This window comes from Leptonotus elevatus, chromosome 3, assembly GCF_054856555.1.
Source record: "Leptonotus elevatus isolate MCC_2025b chromosome 3, RoL_Lele_1.0, whole genome shotgun sequence".
In the NCBI taxonomy this organism is placed as follows: Eukaryota; Metazoa; Chordata; class Actinopteri; order Syngnathiformes; family Syngnathidae; genus Leptonotus; species Leptonotus elevatus.
The window spans coordinates 19,515,770-19,535,214 of record NC_141241.1 but is presented as its reverse complement, the minus strand read 5'-3'; the positions used below and the strand labels follow the sequence as shown (position 1 = coordinate 19,535,214).

Below are 19,445 nucleotides of genomic sequence, written 5' to 3'. Positions count from 1 at the left end.
GCAAACACGAGGACCCACCAGCAGATTCGGCGTTGTTAGCTGAACAGGAGACACATGCACACCAAGCAGAGCACTTTCTCCAATGTTCACCTTCAAGATATTTCTGTCCTTATCCAGATTACTGTGAAATCCCCGTAAGACCTGGACAATCCTAAGCCATGCAGGGCTCGGGAGCAGCCCCTTACTAAAACCTCCGCTCCTATATCTGCCCCCAGCATCACCAGAGTCCAATTTTAAGGACAGCTTCGCATTCCTTTTCTTTCTCTTCTCAACATCCCATTTTGATGGAAACAACTTCCCAGCGTTTCCTCTTAAAAGCCACTGCATTAATTAGCAATACATGCTAAATTTATTCTCCTCCACCTCTAGCTGCAATATGCAAAACGCGACCACTCTCGCACGGGCGCCCGCACTCAACGTTCTTCTTCGTCGCATTCTAGGTAAGGTCAAAGGTCAATAAAGCAAACGGACAAGGTAAAGAAGCTCGTCAAAGTCCAAGCGGGACACTGGCCGGCCCAGTGGCACAAGAGTTTGCTTTAATCTTACCAGGAACCTTTCCATTGCAGCAGGCTCCTCCTCCTCCTGCCCGGCATGTCATCAAGACTGCAAGCTTCCAAAAAAGAGAATTCTTCAATAACTTTGATTACGTTGCCAGAGCCATAACCGGCTGTCTTTATTACCACCCTTGGCACTGCAGCCCGGGGAGAGGATTAGCATTAACAATACGCCCACTTTGGTCCCGCCGGCCACGCTCTATGCGCAACTTTGCGTGGCTCCACCTCTCCAACTTGGTTTGGTTTTTGACAATATCAGAGGAGGGCTTTGCGAGAAAAAGCATTATATAATCTCCGCACTCCCTCCCTCGGGTTCACCTGCTAAAACAGGGGCACTGATGTCACCGTTGCATGCGGGATCAGTGAGTGACATGAGCCGCGCTGCCGGCTCGAATCTTGGCACACGGACTCACTTGACATACTCGCACCCAGGGACGCGCACGCAGACACATACTGTGTTAAATCAAGTCACGAAGGAAAGTTCTGCCGATGCACATTGAGATAAATTACACATCTGTAATGTAGCCATTATAGCAGCGCTTCTTGAACTTTTTACACCAAGTGCCTCCTGAAACAAATGCGTTACCGCCATCATGACCAACATTAAATGAACATTTAATCCAAATATTTTGCAAGTTAAATAAAAGTTCGAATTGAATCAATGTTTGTAAACAAACAGTTCTAGAAGAATAAATGCAAATGTGTTTTGCTTAAAATTTTAATGCAACTGAACTGTACCTCATGTTTGACCATTTAATTCACTGATTCTCACCTACCACTAGTGGTACTCTTACCACACTTTGTGATTGTCAAAGTGTGGTAAGAAGAAAAAGAAAAAAGAAGCTGGAAACCTTTCACCGGGATAATAGCGTGAATCAGGAATTTACAAAAGTCTAGCTTGGCTCCTAAAATGCAATTTAAAGATTGTTGGAGGAAATGCATTTTAGGCATAATCCTGACCAAAACGACCAGATTTCTTGGAAGTATTGGTGTATGTTGTCTTACAAGTGGACTTTACACTGATCAAATTGGCTGGATCGGGATCGGACAGTATTTAGCATTTTATGCATAATTAGTGATCGGCTTTAGCATCTTAAATTGCCCGATCGATCGATGATGTCATTGATCGGCTTCACAAAATAGCAACTCTGATTTGTGTCAACTCAAAGTCAAAGACAAAAAAAAACCTCATTATCTCATGGCACTAATGAATTAATCGAATATAGAACTTCAAAATCAAGCCTTATGCAAAAGTTCGGGAACAATGACAGCGTTTACAACACTGTCTTGCCTGGGAGTTTCAAACAGGAAATGAACCGCAGTCTCCCTCACCAAGGTCCGGTGTTTGTGTGAGGCGTCCACATCCCCGACCCGCCTCCCCTCCTTCCCTCCCAGTCCCCACACGGACACTCTCACTACACCATGACATCATCCGATTGCCTACTCTCCTACGGCCAGGATTACTACGGCTGAAAGATGACACCTGTTATTTCTTCTATGCTTGAGAATGATGACATATCGGATCCGATCATTGCACTCAAGTCCAATTTATTAATAAGAGCTACTTTTACCACTTTTCTATACACAACACAAATATCTGTACTTCTACCTAAAGTACGGAGTCTGAGTAATTTTGCTACCTCTGATCGTAGCTTGTGTCCAAACAAGCAAGGAGGCGCCCATTGTAGGCTGAATGCATTAACATAAGTTGCAAGCCTGCCCCGTTCGCTTAAATCCAGTGAATGACACCCTGTTCTGTTCTTTGTGCCTCTTGGAGTGAAGACAGGCTAAAAAAAATGAAGTCGAGTCCTCAGGAGTTTTTCCATAGTGAATTCACTTCAGATCAGCTGCCAATTTTCTTAATGAAGTGTCCATTGGATTCATGGCTATAAAACTAAATCTAAACGTGTGAGGCTTTAAAAATCTTGCCAAGGGACGTGTCATCCAACATTAAGTGCTTTGCTGTACAACGCTTTCCTCAGCGCTTTGGGGCTACATGAAAGCATTTAACAGTGACCTCTAATTTTGTGTGTTTCTAGCTGCAGTGCAGTGGTGCCTTGAGATAAGAGTTTAATTTGATTCTTGACCTCCCTCATATCTCAAATAGGGATGTAACGATAACGGCAAATATCGCGATATTAAAACTGCCACAATATAGTCGTCGTCATGTAACAATATTAAAAGCAGCACATCTGTTAAAAAAGTTTGTGTAGTTCTAGCACCCTCTGGTGGCTAGTTTTTTAGTGCAGTTAAATTTTCATGAGGAATGTTTTGGCCCTTCTATGTTTAAAATCCACGCTAATCGTCAGAAGGGGGATATTATGCTTGCGAACAGAGTCGATATGTGGAGGAACTCGATGTGTGCTTGCATTAGCAAGTTAGTGCCTCAATATTAAGTGTTATTAGAGATTGTAGGTTGTTTATGTGCATTGCTGTTATGTACAAAAGCACAATATTGTGCTTTTTTAAGTATGAGATCCTTTTTTCTTTTTTTTTTTACAATATTGTGACCTTTATTTAATATCGCCAACCTTCCCACAATATCGTGATAATTATCATATCGTGAGCTTCATATCATAATATATCGTATTGTGATGTTTGGACATTGTTACATCCCTAAACTCAAATCTGTTTTTACGCTTGACATGAATGTAATTGCCATTAATCTGTTCCAGTCTCTCCCCCCAAAATTGTAATTGTCATTTTTTTGTGATATATATATATATATATATATATATATATATATATATATATATACATACACACACACACAGTCATGACAATTTAATTTTTTGGGAAGAAATAACCCATTTGTCACACTTTCTCCTTAAGTACACACTCTCTTGGATTCTTAGTATGAAATTAATATCAGTCGATGATAAAGAATATATTTCTGTGACTATGTTTATATTGTCTGTCTGCATGCGTTGCTGCAATTGTTAGCATGTTTTCCTATGGAATTCCCCATTGTATGTTAGGTAGCGGAGGATAATGTGTTTGTTTTAAATACACACAGGTAACTCTTTGTTTATTTTGACAGCAACCTTCAGCTGAGAGGGGCTTGGAGCATTTTTTTTTTTTAAAGAACATTTAGTTATAGCTTACAAACTGCCACTTGTTGTAAAATGAAACCAGACACCTCACATCATTAATAATAAAAAATATTAACAGTAATTATTGTAGACATCATTACTGTTATTACGACTAAAATAATAATACATTAATATTTAAAAAAAACAGTACTAAAAAAACAGTAAATTAAGTTAATGGCTTCAAAAAAAACAAAATACGCTTTCTAGAGTGGAACAGTCAGAGTCCTGAACTAAACTTGGTTGAGACACTGTGGCATGACTTCAAAAGAGCAATTCAGACACCCAAAGAATATTGCTGACCTGAAACAGTTTTGTAAGTTGTGTCCAAAGTTCTCCCAGAACATTGTACAGCTCCGCTTTGCAACTACAGGCAATGTTTGGTTGAGGTTATTGCTGCCAAAAGGAGGCTTAACCAGTTATTAAATCCAAATGTTCACATACTTTTTTTTTTCTTCCCTCCCGCACTGTGGCGTTGACATGTTGTGTTAAGTCAAAGCATGAAACATATAAGTGTTTGTGTGGTATTCCTGTCTATTGTTAGGACTTAAATGAAGATCGGATCACATTTTTTGACCAACGTATGCAGCTACTCAGGGTTCGCATACTTTTTCTTGCATGTATACTGTACTATTATTATCAGACAATATGATTGGAGTTTTTGTGGTAGGTAGCCATTACTTAGTTTCTACATATGAAAACATTGAGGATTGTGTTTACGTGGCGTTTGCTTATCCTCTGTGTTACACATGCTCCCCTTATGACAAGACTGAAAACACACTTAACCTACGAATGGAGACGCTGACATGGCGACACACTACACGAGTGATCAATTTCAGATGAACTGGTCCCTTTGATGCAACAAAGATGCCATTTTCTGCACAGTACACGCTGTACTTTTCCAAGCTACTCAACAACCTTGAGCCATCTGAACTGAGCTCACATGACATCACTGTACAATTCGCTTGGGCCGTTCATATGAAACATAAAAAACGAAGTTGCTAAGGGCGATGGTAATGACCAATCACAACTGAGCTTTAGAAAACAGGTGAGCCGTGATTGGTCGTTACTTGAGCCCGCACTTGCCTGTATACTGCAAAACTTAATTAAAAAAAAAGTTATTGTCTGCAATTTAATGGGGCGCAAATAAAATGCGGTATAGAATCGGTTCACTGTTTTCTCTTTGCATAAGCTTCATTGACTACTCTGCACTTATTCATTAAAGTTGAGAATCTTTGTTGACAATTTTTTTGACTGGCATACTCTATAGTTTAATGGCTCCTCATAATGTGCTGCAACATGGCTCATTGATGCAGTCTCTTAGACCAAAATGTATGGGAGGTTATTGGTGGATCACAGTAGATGAGAAATTCAATAGAATAATAATAATAATAACAGAGCTTGACAAGTTTGAAATTGGCCTTGATGCCTGGCTGCCATTTCAGACACAACTTTGAGCTCATAGGCGACATTATTGTTCTTTATCTGGAATACATAAGTATTCAGGAAAGGCAATTCTCACAATCTAAAAATGCTAAAGTGGAATGGAGTCAAGAAGGTCTTCTTTAAACAGAGAGTCACTGCAAACACACGGACCTTTGTTGTGCAACGTTTCCTAATGTAGCAAAACTATCACATGCAGAATTTATGACACAAACCTATTCTTCTCGGGGGGAGCAATGATTGCGGCTTTCTTTGTAAAAGGCTATTTTAAAACAGCGAGAGGTTAGTTTTGCCTCGGCCACACGTCATAAGAGCATTTTCTCGGAAGGAAGAGGAAAGGCTCCTAAAGGAATACACAGTGGTGCCTTGAGATCCGAGTTTATTTTGTTCAGTCACGGCACTCCGAACTCAAAAACAGTCACACTCAAACAATGTTTTCTTATTGAAATGAATGGAAACACCAACAATTCGTTCCAGCCTTCCCTTAAAATTTGTGTATATTTTAATTAGTTCAAGGCAGTCCTGGCCTCTTTTCAGCAAGCAGCCAATCATATTGCAGTGGGGACGCAAGTGGGATTTATGCTAATGATATGCAAAGACATAAAGAAACTGACAACTCATTGACAATTAAAAGAGAAAATAATCTCTTCATTAAGGTGAATACGTATTTTATAATAAGTATTTTCCACCTTCCTCTTTGTGAAGGTCCAATTAATGATCCTAAAAAATGTCAACTTACTACAGATTTCTCTTGTGTTTGGTTCTTATTGTGGAGCTGAACACAAGACAGGGGTTGATCTTTTCTAGTGGGTCACAGGGGTGCAAAGCACCCAAACGTTTGCTTATCACTTCTTAACAGAAAGCTGCGGTGTAGTTGGTTTGATTAATAGCTACAATGTATGAACAATTCAAAATTGCTTGGAAGATTGGATTTACTTTTTTTATTATTTTTTTTTTTTTTATAAATATGAACAATTCCAAAGGAGGCCTCAAATCCTATTTTTCTGTATGCGGCCTTCGGAGGAAAAAGTTTGGACACCCTTGACTGAAAGGGTTATATCACCGCAATATAGATGCTATTTAGCATTAGCATTAAGCTAGTTGGGCCTTTACAGGCAGCTGTTTGGCTGTTTAAAAATACAAGACCGTGTCTTCTTAGTTGAGTTACGTTCACAACCACCATACAGTGCTCTTATCACAAGTCAAAGCAAAAAGTAAAAAATTCATCCAAATGGCGGCTCGCATCTCAATTAAGTCGTAATGCAAGTCACCCGTATAACAAGGCACCTCTGTATTGTATTGTGCTAATACAATCACCTTATGTCTTAGTTAATCAACAATAGATCATTTTTAAAAGCAAAACAAATTCTTCACTCTCAACTTCAACAGGTTGCTTTTGCAAACATCGTTTTCAGTGACAAAGTCATCAGTCAGGGGTCGTCGTGCGCCCTAACTAAAGCCAACTTATTTCCTCTGACTCATTCAGCTCATGTGCCACAATGATAAATGACACGGCCACTAACTGGCCAGTGGACAGGAAGGGAGGATGGGGTCAAACTGTAGTTGACGATAATGTTTAAAATAAAACACAATGAGCCGCTAAAGTCATAGCTCAAGTAATAGTTTGACATGATGAAAATGGTTCAGTGGAGAGGCAGAGATTTCACATTTCAGGCTGGATTTAGACTACGTGGTTCAAGTGACCCAATTCCGATTTTTCCCTCCCATGTGGCTCACTCTGCATATGCGTCATGGGAGCGTAAGAGAGAAAAGAAAAAGGGGAGGGGGAAAAAAAAAAATATCTAGGAATGGGATATATTCAGATCCAAATCAGGCCTGCCACTCTTCCAATGCGACAGCAGTGTACAGTCAGCAGAGATATGCAGGACTTCCAAATGCACTAATCAATCAGATAGCGCCACTGAAAAGGCCTGCAGTGTAAAAAAAACAGCCTAATAAACTCATTATTGTACGCCAGGGTCAGCAAACTTGGGTGGCGGCCTGACTGATGGCATGCAAGCTTTTTCTGGCTCAATTTGATGTTGGGGGTGTGTGAGACTTCATTTGATTAATTTAAACGGCATAAAAAGAAAAAAACCTGTACGCTTATTATAAAGAACTCTTTTGAAAGAGTTCCTTGCCTCTTGTTCTGTTGCTCTCTTCAAGTCAAGAAATTGGAGGAAAAAGAAGACTCTCTAGTCATTCAAACAGTCCTCTAAATAAGACGCATGAAGCGTGAAAGCAGCTTTTGAGACAAAAGTCTCCTAGCTTAATGCTAACATAAAGCAAAATACAAAGACGGGCTAATAGAAATTAGCCGAGATGTTCCATTAACGTTTCAAACAACTGCTGCTTTAACCCACACAGAGCAGCAACACATACAGAGCATAAAATAAAAATAAAAATTTACAATTAAACATTGTACTGTATATTTAAACACAAAAATGTTCAACCAAACCATGTAATGTTATCTAATAAAAGTCTACTAGCTTAATGCTAGTAGATCATGTGAAACGCTACAGACAGGCTGATAGAAATTTGCATAGACAGGGCTTTATTAATGATGAACCAGCACTGGCTTGACTTTTCAAAACAAGTTGCCATAGCTTTGCAAATGTTGTAAGAAAAAATTTAAACAAAAAAGCTTCATTAGCAAATATGAGAATTTTAGAATGCCAGAAGCTGGTAGTTTTACAACATCCAACAATTACTGTATCTTACATAAGGCCATAGATGGAGCATATCTTCTCCGAAATTATTGAATCTGTTGCCGTTAATGTAACATATTATATACCTGATACATATATACAGACCTGTTGATTAGCCAGAGATGGATGCTTTACTTAACTATGTCAAGGAAGCAGCGGTGTATAGTTCAAGAGCACATTTGATAACCTATTGAGAGAAAGCGAAAGAGCCAATATCATCCCTGCTTACTGCCTACAGGAAGAGCAGTGGATTAATTCATCACATTGCTAAGCCTCTAAAATAAAATTAACCAATGGCTCTCAACATGGACCATAGAAACTTGCACACATGCACACACACGTACATACACCTACCCGCACTGTGCAAGCACATACGCACACAAAAGTGAGACACAGACGTGGAAAAATTAAAAGAAACAAATTGTGTCATCTCTAAATGGACGCCTTTTAAGATCAATAAATAAGGTGCTTCCGACAAAAATGTTCACATTCATAATTAAAAAAATAAATAATTTTTTTTTAATAAAGTGATGGTTCATATCTTGAAAAGTGCATAAGTTGGGGTCACTGGTCCTTGGAGCCCATCCCCGCTAACTTTGGGCGAGAGGCTGGGTACACCCTGAACTTGTTGGCAGGTAGCTACATCTATGGATAATTTAGTCTTTAATTAATTCACACAAGCACAGGTAGAACAGTCACACTCCACACAGAGTGACCTGAGTTGAATTGTCTAACCCGGAAATTCTTAACTGAGAAGCAAACATGCAGAACACTACTCACCACTACAATTTAATTAAAGTAACATGCAGTATAGGTAGGGTGTGTGTGTGTGTGTGTGTGACTACAGACTAGGTTACATACAGTATAAGTGAGTTAAAAAAATTAAATTAAATAAAAAGTATGGGTGAGCATCTAGAAATTGGGATGATTTAATGCGGGAAAGTCCAAGCTACGAGTGAGTGACTCTGCCACTTGCGTACATGCACAGATGCCACATGACTAAGCCCGCCCTTTTCTGACTTGATTTCCTCGGGCAAAGCAGGGGTGGGAAGTAACAAAGTAGAAGTATTTTTTTATAACTGTACTTAAGTAGATCTTCAGTTTTTACATTTACTCCCTATATTTGAAAACGGATACAATTTCTACTCCGTACTTTGCCACGAGACTCTGTACTTTGAGATGATGTTGAAAAAAAAAAGAAGACAGAAATAGAGAGAGGTAATATGTATTGATTAAGATCTTCGGGTCTTATAAGGCAGAAAAAACAGCAACAGCAGTGAGATGGAGAAACAAGAGCCAGGGAGCAATAACAACAATAGTAAAAGATCCTCAGTCATGGCCTTATTTAAGAGGATTGTTTGTTATTGTTGGCTAAAATGATAAGCTTCTAGCATCCAAAAATTTGACATCTAATCTGAAAACTATGCGTACGTACAATAGTACATCATTAGCTAATTTAGCATGTAGCGTCAGCACACAATGTTAGTAAAGCCATGGGAACACGTTCTTTTGATAGAATAAAAGCAGAAGGGTTTATTATTTTCAATGTTCCAATTGCCAATATATTAAAACATTATAAAGCACCGTGTGCCTACCACCAATTGCTACATTTGCAAAGTTCTTCTCCTTCGGGTGTCTATAGCAGATGGCGATGAAAAATAAGGCTGTAAGGCATGGCACAACAACCTATGTAATAATAATACGATTATATTTTTAAAAATGAACTTTTTCTGTGTGCATATTATTGAAATTAATAGTGAGTTTTTACAATGAATGATCATTGAAACTAAAAATTCTACATGCTGTCTCACTTTTGTACTTAAGTACATTTCATTTTTTTAAACTTTCATTTAAATGGGGAGTTTGCAATTTAAAACAAGCAAAAAACAACTTAACTGTTCCCCTAATCAGAGACAGAAGACATGACTGATGAGGTGTCAATCATTTGCCATTCACTTGTGAGGACACTCGCAAGTGCGTCACCGCACACTCCCGGAGCCTCGCGCTGACCTGACCTTAGGCTACAGAAGCTGCCTCCTTTGCTAACAACTGGATGTAAGACTGACAAAAAGAAACACAGCATAGGACTTAAGGCAGATTCTGAAGCAATGCAGATTAAGCAAAACATTTTTGACCTTTGTTTGAATTGATTATACATTCCAAAATGTTTTACTTCAAATAAATGAGTCACGCTACCAACGTCACAAGCACGGCTAACATCCGTTTGTTTACAGTGCTGCTAATGCTAGCTAAATATTGTTTCTGCTGCTGCTTTAGTTGTAGCTGGACAGCGTTCTCTGTGACGACTGCGCACTTTCATAATCACATACCATTATGAAAGGCCATGCTTGAGAATCTGTGAGGGACATAGTTTTGGAGGTGGGGGCGAGGATTAGTAAAGTGAGGCTGCATTCAAATCCTGCGGTTTTAAAACGACAAACTCCCACTTTTAAGTAGAGGAGTTGAATCTGTATTTTTACTTCTACACCACTCTCGTTGACTGAAATATGTGTACTTTCTACATGAGTGCACTTTCTGCACCTCTGGAGAGAGGGCACCCCGATGGAAAAAGTCAAGGCCGGACAAATGGCGCCATGTTTGGCCGAGGCTTGTGACTGTCTATTTGGCTCTTTAAAAAAATGCCCACTATCACAGGACCTTGTACTTGAGCCTTATCATCCTCAGAGCAGCCCAGATGGCACCATACCCTTGACAAAGACTCACGTCACGCTACCAAAGCTCCATTGAATGTTTCTCACACTGCAGACGCCTGCACGCCGTCTCCCGGTCGCCCGAGCTCCAAACACACAGCACACATTTGTTTGACTGTGTTTTTGCAAGAGGCTAAACTTCACTGTGGCTATGACCAGCTGTGTGTGGTTGGAGAGGATAATTATCATCCTTACAGGGATGAATGTGTGCGCAATCTTCACAACCACAATGACACAAGCCAGGGAACACATGCACATTGGGATGAGAAAAAACAACATTCAAAATGTTGCAGTAAGACAACTGATTATTTCACAGTTTACAATATTTCCTGAATCGGGTTTTTATGGTCAGGGAGCCCTATTTCCACAGGAGCGGTACTGAACTGTGCCAAAATCCTAGGCAACCATTAGAACCTTAGTTATTTTAGCATTGCCAAAATTACCTCTCATGTCTCCTCACTAGAATACAACCAGAAAAAAACATAAAAAAAAAATATTTAGAGAAACCTAGTCATCCATGTTACAACGGTGCAGCAATGGCAAAATTGCTTGCAATGATGGGAAGTACAAATACTTCTTTCCTATAGTATATTTAACTATATTTTTCAGGTAGGTGTACTTCCATTTTCTCTTGACGTATTACTTTTACTCACTACAATTAAAAACAAATACCTACGCTGCAAAAACACATCTCCTTAATATTAGATAAAATACACTTCACTTTAGTGTAAATTTACTAGAAACAAGTGAAATTACAGAAATTTTTGGACTACAAGGCGCACCTCTGACTATAAGCCGCACTAGCTAAATTTGGGGAATACTCGAGTTTGTTACACATGTAAGCCGCAGGTGTTTTAATGTTCCCGCTACTTTCTTTTCCATAATGAGGGCGCAAATTGTCTTGCTCTCGTTCTGTCTCTCCTACTGTATTTGGACTCACTTGGTTTGTTTTGCTATGCCTGACGATTTTGCGCTTCCTTTATAGTGCGCCCTCTTATGATCTGATGGATAAGCCGCACCTTTGTATTAGCCGCAGGGTCGAAAGCAAGTGAAAAAAGTAGCGGCTTGTAGTCTAGACATTACTGTATCTGCCAGTGCAGTAAGAGAATTTTACTACAATTTCTTGAAATAAGAAATATGTGTAAATCTATATTAATCTTAAAATAAGCTTTACAAACGTATTCAAGAAAATTCAATCTTTAAAAAAAGCTTAAAACACTACTGAAACAGAGAATGAAGTGTCAATCTTTATTTGTACTTTTAGTTGAGTGTCAAGCAGAGGTCAAGATTGATTGTCAAGATAATGGGTCCTGTTTTCAACTGCATTTCGTATGACCCAGCCAGGGATTGAACCTACAACCTCCCAGTCTCAGGGTAGACACTCTACCACTTGGCCACTGAGCTGGTACTATGTTCACTAGAAAGTAAATACAACGAAACCACAAACTGATTATTTTTACAAGAAAAAAATGCTTACAATAAAGTGCTATATTGCCCTTTTGTTTGTTTCCACACTTGTATTTTTCCATTTATCTTATTACTAGATTCTGCAAAATTTTAAAATAAGAAAATTCAACTTATGAAACCCCAGTTCAGGGCCTTTGATGTCATCTACAAATGTGGGGAAACTGGCTGTTTCTACACCTTACTTTGTTACTTGTTCACCCTTAGTCGACGAGAACACGACATAAGACATATGTAAATAGAAAATATATCGCCATTATTCCGAAGTACGGAGGACATCCGCTATTCGCAGCGGATAGGGAATGGCAAAAAGCCTGTGTATAACTGACTTCAATTGAAATTCATTTGGAAATGTTTTTAAACGCCCCCCAAAAAATCTTTAAAAAATGCTGCAAAGCCTTTCTTTATGCATTTTCCACACACAAAAAAAACTAAAACTCTCCCAAAAATGCTTTTTGTTAAAAAAAAAAAAAATTACTTGAACAATGAGCGATTACTCAAACCGCAAATATGCGTGGGTCCACTATGCATATAGTTCTCAACCTCTGCACAAATTTTCAGCAAATTCCTTCAACCACCTATAATGCATTAGACATAAATCTCAGAATTCACTTTACAAGATCTTGATGTATTTAGTGAGACCGCTTCCTCTATCCTCTAACGTTACAAAATATGATGACGAAAACAGTTCAAACTATAATCCCTTTCTAGAGATTAAAATTGCTGGGATCAAACTGATCCAGATGATAAAAGATGTTAGGGGTTAAAATAGCCCAAATTTACATTAAAAAGAGTAAAAATGTTTAATACTAATGCCTGAAATGTGTCTTATTTTCTTTTTTTTATCAAAAAGGTTGCCAATTCATTTTCCAGCAAAGGGTTGATCAATCAACTGATTGTTTCAGCTCTACTTACTACAGTCACCTACTGGGATTTGGTGCTGCTAAAATTAATTAATAAATAAAATTCTCCCTGGGCATGAAAATGGTGTGCTCGTGTTCAAAGGGGGCTTTAAAAGAGTGGCATGCACACAATTTCCAACGCAATCAATAACTATCATCGATCTCCTCTCTTAGCGGTAGAAGCAAATCAAAAGTAACAGCAACACATGACCTCTATTCGATGCTTAGCAATAATGTAAAAACGGAAAGTGCACTTTTCCGCCACGCTAAGCGCCAATTGAACTCCACCAGTCGCTGCAATGATCTACAGAGGACGCTAAAGATGACACCTTATAGATTCGGGATTAACCCTTTCCATCTGAAGGAGATTTGTGTACCATTAGTTTAACTCAATCAGGGGACTAATTCAATCAAAGGCACAGTGGGCGTCCTGACGTGGGGGCATCTGTCTCGCTGCCTTCTCACTGCATCCTGCACAGACATTTAGCCACAAAATTCAGCTTGACATGAGCCCTCAAAATGTACAGATAGAAAACACACACATTTTCTATCCCCGAACCAACCTCGCGAAATGTTTAATAATTCATGCATTTGCGTAAGTTACGGTTGACCTAAGACAAAATTTAACTGTGGCTGTAGTAAAAAAAAAAAGTATTATATATTATACATTAAATCTGCTTTTTTGTTGCATTATTCCATTTATGTTATTTTTAATTGTTAAAATATTTTGTTTTATTACAAGCATATTTCTACTAGTAATAAAAGTAGTAATTGTGCTCTGAAGTTGTTTCTCAACATAAACACAAGCACTACATGACTCCATAGATAGTGAGATGGTAAATTCTCTCTTGTAATTTTTACATTGTTCACTCATAATGCAGTATGTCTCTCAAAGAAACGCAATCCTGTTGCTCACATCATCAGAAAAAATACATTAACCATGTTTTTCTTTTTTCCTTTTGCCAAATTTGCTCTTGATCAGTTAGCATGGCGGCTAACAGCTAGCATGTACTCTCAAGCTAAAAAAAACCTAACAAAAATAACTCTAACATTAGCATTGATTTTCAACCCTTTAATTTCCAATCCTGCTACTGTAACTATAGTGCATTTAAATTAGTATTCAAATAAAATATATACACAACATAAACATATCTTTCAGGTGTCTGAGTATCTGTAACAGGATTGCGCCAAACACAGCAAAATATGTCATATCGCTGCTGACGGGCCGAATCCTTGTACCTCCAAAATAGTCACTATTAAAACGGCATGTGTGTTCAACTATTAACATTGCATCATCAAAGACAGCAAGCCATTTTTAACATTATAAATTGGTCAATAATTTGTATAAAAAAAAGAATAAATAAATATGAATTAAATTACATTTAATTAAATTAATAATAAAATAACACCCACACTTTAAAAATAAAAATAAAAAGGGGGGGGGGGGGACTAATTTTAAAATGTTGGTACGTAAATTGTCTGGTAATTTTAAGAGCCACCCACATGCAAATATCATAACACGAGTGATTGACCTTAAATGGAATCAAAGACGACTTCCAACTCCTTATTCTCTTAACAACTCAACACTGATTCCCTTCTTGATTTTTGCCATAAACCAAATCCATCAGTCTTTCTCATCTCCGCCTCCTGCACAGCAAACACACCAACGTGCATGTGTGATCTCTTATGCAACATGCAAATGAGAATGGAATTGATCATCCCCTTGATGGGAAGCACATCTCTTTTACAAGCGTCCAAGCAGCACATCTCATTATGCCACTCTTACTGTAATTATTCATGGTCCAAGAGACAAATGGGACTGTTAGATTTTGTGATGATGCAACACACTCAGCGTACACTTTACAGTATGTATGCGTCAATCCTCTTCAGGGCCTCGCTGGTTTTGTCATTTTTCCATTAAAAAGAGGATATTTTTGTATGATGACCTTACATAAGTGCCTCCATATGTCGAAAGTCAGTCGAAAGGTGAAGTAGAGGCCAAATAGGTTGAGTGAAAACTTTGCCACAGATTTTAGCTCTGGTTTGCAACTAAAACTGAGATATTTTGTGTGGCCTCTAAATGTTGTCAAACACATTTTACAAACAATGTCAAAAAATAAATGAACCAAACATCTGATTAAATTGGAGGACTATGTCTTGACCTAATGAATTTGATAACATATCGGTGATTCTCTTAATTTTCAAAGTGCGCAGAACATTTTAAAGTTGCTTACAAATGATATACTTTTTAGGACTGTCACGGAATATCCACCTCTGGAAAATTTGCAGCTGAGCCTGCCGAATTTGCACATTTCTGTTCAGCGGGTATGTTTGGTAGCTCAATTTGATTATTTAATTAATTTTTTTAATTGACATGGACATTCCAAGAAATAAAACTTTAAACCGGTAACATTTAACATTATGATTAAGTCATGCTACCAACTTTGAAGCAATGTTGGCTTGTTTACCATGCTAATGCTAATTTAGCATTGCTATTTTGTTTATGCTGGAAATGCATTCTCTGTGACAACGTATTTAGTCTCCTCATTTGAATAATGATTCAATAAAAACTATTATGTGGTTAAAGAGGAAGTCAGTCCAAAACATTTATTAACAATAATATGTTCTATGCAGCTCCACTAGTCTAAACATGACATTCTGATTAATATTACATTTGTGGAATATGAGTTATGAGGCAAAATTCAACCTTTTTTTTTTAAATGTTTTATCTATCTCAGGGGGCGGCCATTTTGCCACTTGCTGTCAACTAAAGATGGCGTCGCAGTTGTTCAGCACTCAGGCAACGACCAATCACAGATCAGCTTAAAAAAAAACAGGTGAGCTCTGATTGGTCATTTTCTGAGCCCTGAGCAACTGTGATGTCATCTTCCGTCGACAGCAAGTGGCAAAATGGCCGCCCCCTGAGATGGATAAAAACGACTGGACTTTGCTGAATCACGCATATTCCACAAATGTAATATTAATCCGAATGTCATATTTAGACTAGTGAGGTCACATATAACATATTATTGTCAAGAAATGTTTAAGGTTGACTTCCCCCTTTAAATAAAAAATGTAACTCAACAAATATTAGAAAACAAAGTTCTAAAAGCAGCAATGCAACTTAACTGTTCTTAAAAATGTACCATATTGGATTTTTTTTAAAAAGTTCACGCTACAAGTACAAGCCCAACAATCACTGACCTACATCCTCTTCTTAAAGACAGTAGAGTTTAAGTGACTGAGTTCATGGGTTTGAAATTAAGCGCAATTAAATGTCAAATCAAGTGACCTTTCCATTCAATCCCGGCCTTTGTCATATGTGACAAACAAACATTTGGTAGAAAGTGTGTGTGTGTGTGCGTGTGTGTGTGTGTGTGTGTGTGTGTGTTCTCTCACCTTGCAGCTCAGGGGTTTGGGGGGTAGTCCCGAGACAGGATTTCCTTGATGCTGAGTGGTGTTGGTCTGCTGGGGCGAGTGGGAATCCTCGGACTCTTTTCCACTATGGTAGACCACCCTATCAGAGATATGAATACTTGAAGCACAGCCCATGCTTCAACCCACTTCAGCCTTATATTCTCTCCTTTTTTTGTGCAAGAGCTTTTTTACGTTGAGGTCCACCAGAGTGTCATTTGCTCACTTTTTGTTTTTAGCGACACAAGATGTCCATTCCTCTTGCTTAAATATATAAATAGATATATGTCATCTGGGCCACAACCAAGCCAGTTCAGTAATTGCTCTAAAAAGAGACATGAATAATAAATTTTCTATCCCAACCCCACACTCCTCCAGGAAGCTGATTTCCTCCCTCTTGTTTTTCACATGAACTTAATTGGAGATCTTTAATCAAAGCAGCAGCCTCCTTTGGCGGTGGGAAAAAAAGTTGGGTTATAGTTCAGTTGAACTGCTCAGATCCCCCAAGACTCCTCTTGTCGCTCGTACCACATCACCGTTTTTCATGTTGCTTTTTTTTGTGCTCAACTTCAGTCATCAAGTAGGCCTGAGCACAGTCACACACACACATTCATACACACGATCACACCCCTCACACACACACGCACACTCTCTCACTCACACATGCACTCTCTCACCCCCCCCACACACACACACGCATGGAGACAGTGCCGCCTCATTCAACAGTTTTATCCATTGCTGCTGTGCAATCTTGCATTGGTAGTCGTCCTTAGCCACCCTAGTGCCATCCAATAATAATGCGAACACAGGGCAGATTGTGTGGCTTTGAGAACAATCTGCTGGCCCACTTCAGCTGAGGACGGTCAAGGTACACGTTGTCACCGTGCTTTGCTCCAACCCCGAACCGACCAGCATCTTCCTCATCATCAACAGGCTGCAATATCCACACTGCACGGCATTCATGTGGACACTCGTGTCAAAGCATTCCCAGTGGAACAGGACGCAATTCCCCATATATCAGCTCCAGATTTGGCCGGCGGAAGACGCGGAGGGGCCAACCGGCGTTCAGGCATCCGCTACCCGCTTCAGGATGAGCCCAAACCGGGCGCAGTGTCTCCGGACTTCTCGGTGATCCCTCATTCCGGTAGTGCTGGCGTTGGAGGGGAAAAAAAAGAAGAAGATGTATGTAGAGGCTGTCAAATTGTAAAAATGACGAACGTACCGCCCTCTGGAGAATGCCCCCAAAACGGCAGCATTTGAAGGCAAGTTTTCGGTGCAGGATGATTAAAGGTGGCGAGGACGCAGAGACGAGCGAGAATGAAGCCACCACATCGAGCTCGTTTTTAGGCTTGTCTTTTCTCTGCCTTGCCTGGCGTTTGCCCTTCCATTTCTTCGCCGCTGCTTGACAGCGGCACATCCAATAAAAGCACCCGCAAGGATTGACCTACAGCCTTTACTGACGTTAATGCAAATGAGGTGCGCGCAGCTAATGGGCGCCGCGCTCCCGCAGCCGGTGGGTGGTCCTCCACGCGGCGTGGGAACTTTGAATACACCAACAAAGCTGAATGCACTTTCCCTTTTGGCTACACGCCTAAATGCAGGCGGGGAAAAAAAACGTTTATTCCCCCCCTTACAGCCAATGCCATTTGAGGATTTATTTCATAGCACTGATATTCAGTTGAAGATCTGCGTGCAAGTCTACTCTTCGTCCTAACTACACAATTCAGTACACTCGTAGAACAACTAGGGACAACACTTGAAGGACAATTGCATTGTCTTAGGGGTAGTCTAATGTTTGGTCCAACTAGTACAACCATAAGCTTAAATGTTTAATGCAAGTAGATCATGACAGATACTAGTCAAACTTGACTGTCACGTCTCTAATCAACCAATTGGAGGAGAAATATGCAACTTGCATAGAACATAGAAAGAGTAACTCAAAGTTTTTATTTCAATGAAATTCAAACAAAAGGTTGTACAGACGAGTTGGTATGGAAACTTCAGACTTGAAAGTACAAATACAAGAAACATAAGTGCCACTAATAAGCAGGTAAAACAAATGACAAAATACTAAGCTAGAGAGCAAACAACAAAGTTTTAAGAAAGAGCAACTAAACAAAAAATAGGAATACCAGGAAAACAGCAGAGAGAAACAAGAGTAGAAAAAACATCCAACTAGGCACGTAATCCAACATGGGAGCAAGAAAGAATGCAGCACAGAAATCGATGAAGACAGGAAGGATCTGGCATCTTCTTTGTGTAGCAACAGAGCTTAAGACTGGCAGCAAATTGCAATTCCTTTCCAGGTGTGCGCCTCCCTGCGCCGCAGAGGAGAAACAAAGCTAAAACACAAGGAAGAGCCAACCGATTGAAAAGCCCACACAAGTCAAAGTGAATCACTTCACACTATTACAACTGCATTCAAAGTCAGCTACAAGTAAAAACACGAAACGGTCACACATTTCTCCCAACCAAAAATAGAATGTTTCAATTTTAGATATTTTTTTAGGGCTGTCAAAATTAAAGCGTTAACGCTGCAGATCAATTAAAATTATTTAAAGCGTTCAAAATTAACTCCGTTAACTCCGTTTTATTTACTTCCTGTTACGGCCTGTAACCTGCAGCCAAACTTAGCCACTGGTGTGAAGACGGACAAACACGGACTATAGGTAGTTTTGCTTTAGTTTTACTTCACGCTTAAGTAAAAAAATAATAATAATTTCAAGTAATTTGGGCACTTTACAAAGCCAAATTCAAATACCATTATAGTTGTACATCTATGCCGTATCATGTTTGAGCAAAATATACCCTGCTCAAGTTCCCGCCATGGGGCCTCGCAAATCAACCCTTGAAGCGAGAAGTTCTGAGAATTGCTTCTATGAGAAAAAAAGATGGCGTGTAAGACTGAGTCCCTTTTATATGTTTTGTTTTACAGTTGTATTTTACATAAGTATTCTATTCAAGGATCAAAAAGGATATTCATTGATGATGAATATAGTTTCTGTCCAATGATTTAATTCCAAGATTTTACTGAAGTAAATATTTGTTACAAACATTGAAGAAAAAAAGTAGAAGCAGAAATAAAAAATAAAATAAAAATATTATGGAAAGTTATGCGATTAATTAGTTTTTTTTTTTAATGAATCACTTGACTTGGCAG

The 19,445-nt window shown here is 39.0% G+C and overlaps 1 protein-coding gene across 5 annotated transcripts in view; it reads right to left on the bottom strand.

The window, feature by feature from the left end:
* Positions 1–17,749, bottom strand: part of pde8a (phosphodiesterase 8A) — a 63,671-nt gene extending 45,922 nt beyond the window's left edge. For 2 of the 5 annotated variants that reach the window (XM_086071301.1, XM_086071302.1), the window contains exon 1: positions 16,271–17,749. In XM_086071301.1, coding sequence (XP_085927427.1) covers positions 16,271–16,423 — 153 coding nt within the window. In that variant the 5' untranslated portion in view covers positions 16,424–17,749. Of the gene's footprint in view, positions 1–18; positions 494–546; positions 710–16,270 lie in introns of those variants that run through there. The other 3 variants (XM_086071304.1, XM_086071299.1, XM_086071300.1) reach the window with 3 other exon arrangements.
* Between the last annotated feature and the right edge of the window lie 1,696 nt (positions 17,750–19,445).